At 45.0% G+C, this 7,584-nt stretch overlaps 1 protein-coding gene across 4 annotated transcripts in view; it reads left to right on the top strand.

Moving 5' to 3' along the window:
* The window catches only part of EPB41L5 (erythrocyte membrane protein band 4.1 like 5), a 146,036-nt gene that overhangs the window by 278 nt on the left and 138,174 nt on the right, over nt 1-7,584 (top strand). For all 4 annotated transcript variants that reach the window (XM_067742357.1, XM_067742356.1, XM_067742355.1 and 1 more), the window contains exon 2: nt 5,482-5,668. In XM_067742357.1, the coding sequence (XP_067598458.1) occupies nt 5,489-5,668 (180 nt within the window). In that variant the 5' untranslated portion in view covers nt 5,482-5,488. The remainder of the gene's footprint in view (nt 1-5,481; nt 5,669-7,584) is intronic.

Here is a 7,584-nt window from a genome sequence, read left to right as displayed (position 1 = left end):
GCGGAGGGAGGGAGGCCGGGCCGGGCCGGGCCGGGTGTCCACCTGCGGGCGGACGTGGCCGCTCGGGGACGCACCGAGGGCCGGTCGCGACCGCGCTGGGCTGAGGCGCTCCGGGGGCGGACCGGCAGGTGTCCCGGGGTGGGGGTGGGGGTGGGGAAGGGGGCTCCGGGGACCCCCGCCCCCCACCTCGCGGCCGGCCCGGACGCCGGGCTCCGGGGGGGTCGGCTTTGGTGGTACCTGCCCTTACGGTTCTGCCGTCAGGGCAACCACACCCGAGTCTTTTAGACCGTTTGGCGGCATTTTAAGTGGATATTACATGTTTTTTCCAGAATTGGGGGAAGGCTTCCCGTCGCTCCGTTGCTGTCCTACTGACACAGTGGATGGTTTCACAGGCGCTGGTTGACAGGGTTTTCTCGTTCTTTAGAAAACGACCTGTTTGCTCCGTCTGCTGAAGGCCTTCCTTGCAGACGCTCTCTGTGCTGGGATCACTGGGAGGGAGGGTGTCAGTCCCCTGGTGGTGGTGAGTAAGCCTGACCCTGGTCAACTAGGGTTTGTGCTGAGCCAGAAAGCCGGTGCGGGAGCCGGCGCGTAGGGAAGGAAGCGTCCCGGGAGCGCTCCTTACCAGCTGCAAGCGGGCGCTCTTTCCTTGGTGGGGAGCAGTTGCCGACCTTGGACTGTGGCCATCGCTCACGTAGCAGAGTGTACACGAATCACGGCAGACTTTTGAGTTTTAGGTGTGTATTTAAAAAAACCAAAACTTCAGTTAGGTGGTAAACGGACGACTTGAGTTTGCATGTTTCCGATTGTAAAGGAAGCCCGCGTTAGTTCACAGCTGAGAAGTTAGACGTGATGGATTCAAAACTACTGTGTGAGAAATAGGCAAAACCCTACCACGCCGAAATCCCGTTGTATTATTTCGGACAAGCTCTTTACACAGCGCCTGATGCGCGTATTGCCGTGCTGGCTGGGCCGCCGTGGGGAGCGAGTCGGACTGGGTCCCTGTCCTTGTGTGTGGCTTAGTGGGGGAAACACCTAGTAAAATGGACAGACGGCGTGGCATTTAATTGCAGGTCCCTCGAGTGTTATAAAGAGCGGACTAGGGCTGCTGCAAGGAGACCCAACTCAGGCGGCACGGGATGCTTTTCTGAGGAAGAGATACTTCCAAGCAGCCGTGTGAAGGTGGCTGTGCGAAGTAGGAGAGGGTCGGGGAGCTGGCGTGGAGAGGGCACCCAGAAAGCCGGAACAGCTGGGGGAAAGGCTGCACTTGCGGGCTCTCGGGCTGAGTGGAAGCCTGACCCGAGCGGGGCGAGCGCGAGGGTGGGCGCCTGAGGGTCCCGGCGGCGGGGAGCCAGGCCGGTAACGCTGGGTCCTTCACAGGGGTTGGCGGGGTGGCCGCTCAGAATCCGCTGTTGCGGCTCGAAGGAGGGGGCTGGGGAGGGTGGACGTGGGAGAACGGGTCGGCAATACATTTATTAAACTTCGGACGTGTTCGTATGTTGGTATTATGCAAGAACTGAGAACCTCCACAGGACCCTCTCCAGAGATAACCTTGCTTAAGTGTACATGTGCTCGTGCTTTTGTGTGTGGACAAGGTGTAAGAATATGTATATGTGTGCGCCCCACCCCAGTGTGGAGTAAACTATGCTCCTTTTTCTGATTTCATTTTTCACTTGTAGATTTTGTCAGTGTCTTTGTCAACTGTACTTTAAAAACAACTGTCATATGCCATTGTATGAGCCATCATTTAACTACTTGCATGTTGATAGAGGTATTTAAAACCGTCTTAATCATGCCCTGAAAATTCTTGTTTCCGTAACTTGGAGCACATACGGGACATTCCTTTAGGCTGTGCTACTAGACATAGGGCTGCTGGGTGAAAGGGTGCGCACATTAACACTTCTCATGTGTGCTGACTTCTTCCTCCAGGGGACGTGGTGTGAGAGTGGTTGTTGTTCACATACCCTTTGCAGTACTGGGTATCTAGGGTCTTTTAAAGGATAGACAGTATCCTAGTTTTTTAATTTGGATTTGCTTGGTTACTGGTGAGGTTGAACATCTTTGTGATGAATATATATATTTTTTTTTCTTGCGGTACGCGGGCCTCTCACTGTTGTGGCCTCTCCCGTTGCGGAGCCCAGGCTCCGGACACGCAGGCTCAGCGGCCATGGCTCACGGGCCCAGCCGCTCCGCGGCATGTGGGATCCTCCCGGACCGGGGCGCGAACCCGTGTCCCCTGCGTCGGCAGGCGGACTCCCAACCACTGCGCCACCAGGGAAGCCCTGTAATGAGTATTTTTATTGCATGTCATCTTTGAGACCTTGTTTCTTCATATCTTGTCTATTCTTTCTCTTCTGGGTTGTTTATCTTCACAATTTGTGATAGTTCTTTATTAAACTGCCTATTAATCCTTCAAGAATTTTTTTGCGGAATTTCACCCTAATATTTGTTGTTTTCTAGTGCTCATTTCTTTTACTTCTTTAGTCCATCTGAAATTTGTTTTCGTGTAAGTGCTTTCATATTCTTTTATAAAAGAACCTGTTATTTGTGGCATGGAGTTTCATAGTTCAAAGTACATAGTTATTAAAATTATAAATAAGAAGGAAGTTGTGTTTTTCCTTAGCAGGTTAATTCTGCTTGTGTGGTGAGTCTATTTTTTTTAATTAATTAATTTTTGGCTACGTTGGGTCTTCGTTGCTGCGCGCAGGCTTTCTCTGGTTGCGGTGAGCGGGGCTACTTCTCCTTGCAGTGTGCGGGCTTCTCATTGTGGTGGCTTCTTTTGTTGTGGAGCACGGGCTCGAGGCGCGTGGGCTTCAGTAGTTGTGGCACATGGGCTCAGTAGTTGTGGCTCGTGGGCTCTAGAGAGCAGGCTCAGTAGTTGTGGCGCACGGGCTTAGTTGCTCCCCAGGGCTTGAACCCGTGTCCCCTGCGTTGGCAGGTGGATTCTTAACCACTGCGCCACCAGGGAAGTTCAGTGAGTCTATTTTTAAGGTGTAGGGTGTGGTGAAAGAAAACTTGTTTTATAATTCATGTACTTCCTAGGAACCATAAAGTTGTATTTCACTTTGAACTTTTTTTCCCTTAGAGAAAACTTTTTTGTTATGGAAAAATTCAGCATATACAGAAGTAGTCAGAAGAATATAATTAGCCTTCATGTACCCATCAGCCTCAACAGTTGTTGGCCAGTTAGTTATCTGGCCAATTTGTGTCCTCTCTCTTCCCGCTTAACTGCCTTCCTTGTATTATTTTGAGGCGACTACTAGACATCACATCATTCTTCTATAAATTTTTCAGGATGTATTTTTAAAAGATAAAGACTTTCTTTTTAAAACGTATCTTTAAAACCACTGTTTTATCCAAAAGAAGGTTGGCAGTACTTCCTTGATTATCATAAACCATCCAGTTAGTGTTCAGATGTGTGTGTGTGTAGTTGTGTCCTTAGGAAGTTCCGATGACAGCTATCATGGTTTTGCCAGTTTATCTGATTACATAGGAGTATGTGTACTTGTAAAATGAGGCTGTAATTCTCAATTGATAGCTACTGAATTTTTTTAAAATATGTTATTTATTTTAACACTTCAGCTTTTATTTTTATCATGTTTACAAATGCATCTATCTAGTTTACAGCATCAGCTGGTTATGCTAGACTTCTTATAAATTACATGTATAATAACAAATGCGTGACTTGAGAAAATATTTTAGTTTGAAATAATTTTAGATTTATGCTGAAGTTACAGTAGTACAGAGTTCCCATATACTTTTCACCTAGCTTCCCTCAATGATAACATCTGACAACCTAAAAGAATTTTTAGTTGAATTAGGATCTAAAAGTAGGCCCACACATGGTGGTTTTTTGATATGTTTCAAGTCTCTTTGAATCTGCAATTTCCTTTGCCACTCTTTTTTTTTTTACCCCTTTGCAATTTATTTCTTGAATATGCTGAATTAAGTTTTAAGAAACAAATTCATCGTGTGTGATTTATGTCAGACAAACGGTGTACACCGTATGTCTGACATAAATTTATGATTTATGTTGTATCTTCATTCAGCATCTTTTTAGCTGTGATCTTTGATAATTTCTTTCTTATCTGTATAATGTGAGTTTTGCATGAATAGTCCTATGATGTAGTAGAAAGACCAAGATTTGGAGTCAGAAAATCAGAATTTGAGCCCCTGTCTTCAGTATTTACTAAATAATGGACTTGGTCAGTGGTTTAATTTCTGTGACCCTTAGTTTGCTTATCAAAATAAGACAATATTATTTGGGGAGTTTTTCTGAGTACCCAGTAAGATTATTTACTGAACGTTTGTTGTACCTGATGATGAAATGTGCTGGGTGGCTACCTGTTCAAAGTAGGAATTGTGTCCCCTTACAGTAGGGACCTCCCTGGTGGTCCAGTGAATAAGGCCCCACGCTCCCAACGCAGGGGGCTTGGGTTTGATCTCTGGTTGGGGAACTGGATCCCCGTGTGCATGCTGCAGCTAAGACCCGGCACAGCTAAGTAAATAAATAAATAATAAAAATAAATAAATGAATAAGTAAGTAAATTTTTAAAAAATTTAAAAAAAGGAGCTTACAATAAAGGAGATGGACATGTAAATGAATAATTAAAATCTGATTAGTGAGGCAGCAAAACATTTTCAAGGTTCAGTGAAAGTGTGATGATGGGAGTGACTGACTCTTTAGATGTCAGAATATTCCTCAGGGGAGGGTTAGGGGGAGTTAACAGGAGTTAGGAGGGGTTCTCTGACATAGGGCGTTAGAAGTCTGCGGTGACAAGTGCGACCTTTGACAGGCCGCTGAAATGAGACTGACCAGCAAGGTGCAAAGGGAGCAATGCCTGAAAAGAAACCTGGGGAGAAGGAGACTGGGGCCACACGTTACGTATGAGGGCTTTGTAAACTGAAAAGCTATCTGAAATTTTATAGTAATTTATAAATTACTATTAAATTTATAGAAATTTCATAGTAAAATTACAAAAATAATCATCTATTTCAAATATAATTCAAATATAAGTTTTTATCAAATATTTTATTACAGATTTTAAATTGCTACTTAATAATAGCTAATCTGGTCAGAGAAGAAATGGAACTTCTTAGGATGGTTGTTATTATCAAAGGGCACCGTAGCGTATGGCATCGTCTCCTAATGTTTGTAGGGGTATTTGGCTGTTGTACATATAAATTACTGGCCCAAAAGACCTGTTGAACTTCATAAATGTTTGCCCTTCTCTTACCAGATTAGCTCCTTACAAAAAAGTCCAGAAAGTTTAGGAGTGCTGTGAGCCGTAGCCCTATTTTAGGTTAAGGTCTTTAAAAACTCAACTGAAGTAGCCAGTATTAATAATATTTTTTTCAAATTTACTTGACCAGATGCTCTTTTAATAACGCATCTCCTAGTGTCCACAGAACTTTACTGAATTACACCGTTTGTCTGACAGCCAATTGCGGGAGACCTCTGACACCTTTTCCTGTCTTTTGCAGTGACAAAATGCTGAGCTTCTTCCGCAGAACGCTCGGCCGCCGGTCGATGCGCAGACAGGCCGAGAGGGACCGGCTCCGCGAGGCCCAGCGTGCAGCCATGCACATCCCTGCGGCCGGGGACGCGAGGGCCGTCATCACCTGCCGAGTGTCCCTCCTGGACGGGACCGACGTCAGTGTGGACTTGCCGGTACAGTTTGCTGACTTGCACGTTCGTGCTGAGGTCATGTGCTTCTCTGGAGCTGCGGGGAGGGGCGGGGGATCAGGTCACTTGGGCAGGTGGGATCCACGCCTGCCACACAGGTGCATGGATCAGGTGGCCTTCGATAGCTGGAGCGCTGGGACTTCTCTGGAATTAGTGGCACTTAACTGGAACTTTCAGATGTTAGGGCAGTTGCTGGTGTGAGTCGTCTGTGTGTGTGTTTGTGTGTTCTCCATGGTGGCAGTATGCCGTGTACTTCCCGGGGCTTTCTCACAGTCCTTGTTGAGCAGTTATTAAAGCAGTGAGAATCTTTGGGGACGATAATGATACTTACGTGGATACTGTAAGACGTTTAGTTCTCTGTATTTTTTTGTAGTTCTCAAAACACTCCTCACTTTCCTCAAAACAAATACTTCTTGCCCACTTCGGTGTGCTTGTAGACGTTTTAATGGAATGAAGTGAGGAAAAGGACTTTGTTCATACCCCTCAGCTCTGGCTGCCCATCTCTTTGTTCCCAAAGTAGTTGCAGGGTAGGTTTTCCATACACTGTAATTTCAAGATTGGATGTTGTAATTATATTCACATTTTGGGGAGATTTTTTTTGCAGTTATGAATAATCACAGCTCACAGTGTGAAACAATCCAATATATCTGAAAGGAGTTAACTTATTCCTTGCAGGTCTCTTTTTTTGAGGGAAGGGGAGGTAGCTCTATGGGGGCTGTGGAGCTTCTTTCTGAGCTGTTTGCTAATACCAAATCTCTTTCTCATGTCTTTGCCCTGTATTAAAAGGTTTACGTGACTAAGCTGTAAAATGTGCAATTTGAGGTGTCATTGAATGTTCCACAGTGTCTTCCCTCCCTACAGACTCTTTTTAGTGCACACTCATTCACCCAAAATGCAATTAAAGACCCCATAGCACGAAGCGGTAGCCTGGGTGCTGCAGTGGTGCATGGTCGGATGAGCCGTGGACGGCCTTAGACTCGCAGAGAGATGAAGGGACTGGGTAGTTTGTTTAAACGAATATTCTGATTAACTGAATAATTTAAAATGTACTAGGTATGTACATTTTACGTTTTTAAAATAATAGAATATGATAAAATGAAGACACAGGATATCTTGAAGCGTTTTGAAGTCATCTTTTTGAGTATTTATTATATTTGTACATTAGACTGGGCATTTTCAGGGATTTTGACTTTGAAAGACTTTAATGCATTTAAATTTTCTTCCTGTAAGGGCTTCTTGAGGGTTTGACGTTCCAATATGTGCTCCTTTGTGAGGGTAGTTTTCATGTTCATTTATTTGATAAGTATCTCAAGAGTTCTGTGTACTGTTCCACTGAAATATGCTTAGGTATGTGGTGAAAAGCTTGAGATTGCTGTGTAGGAGAGTAGAAGGAAGTTTCTTATTACCTAATGTTGGAAGTATGAAGTCTCGAGGATGTTGATGGAGAAGCTGACACCAGGAAAGTAGAATAAATGGCTAGTGACTGGTTTAGAATGCTTCCCCTTGCTTGGTGTGCTCAGTGAGGGCATGTGTGATACTCCATCAGGCCAGAAACGTTAGCTCGCCTTGCACGCACACGGCTGCAGTGAAAAAGCCAGGAGTTTTACATTTGTCTCTGTGCAGCCAGAGCAGTTGCCTTTTCAGCTCCGCAGGGGAAATCCTCGAGTTAATAAGCTAACTCTGGATGCTTGCGTGGATATAAAATGGGCATTGCCCTCCCAGCTAAACTGCCTTACTAAAGAAAATGGCCAGAAGAATAGTAATTTCTGGGAAGAAAAGTTTTTCTCTCTTCCTTTAATTTTTTAATACAAACTTATTTATTTATTTATTTATTTTTGGCTGCATTGGGTCTTCGTTGCCGCACATGGGCTTTCTCTAGTTGCAGCAAGCGAGGGCTACTC

The sequence above is a fragment of the Pseudorca crassidens genome, chromosome 6 (genome assembly GCF_039906515.1).
Source record: "Pseudorca crassidens isolate mPseCra1 chromosome 6, mPseCra1.hap1, whole genome shotgun sequence".
In the NCBI taxonomy this organism is placed as follows: Eukaryota; Metazoa; Chordata; class Mammalia; order Artiodactyla; family Delphinidae; genus Pseudorca; species Pseudorca crassidens.
Note: the sequence above shows the minus strand (reverse complement) of the source record. Positions and strands in the feature narration are given on the sequence as shown.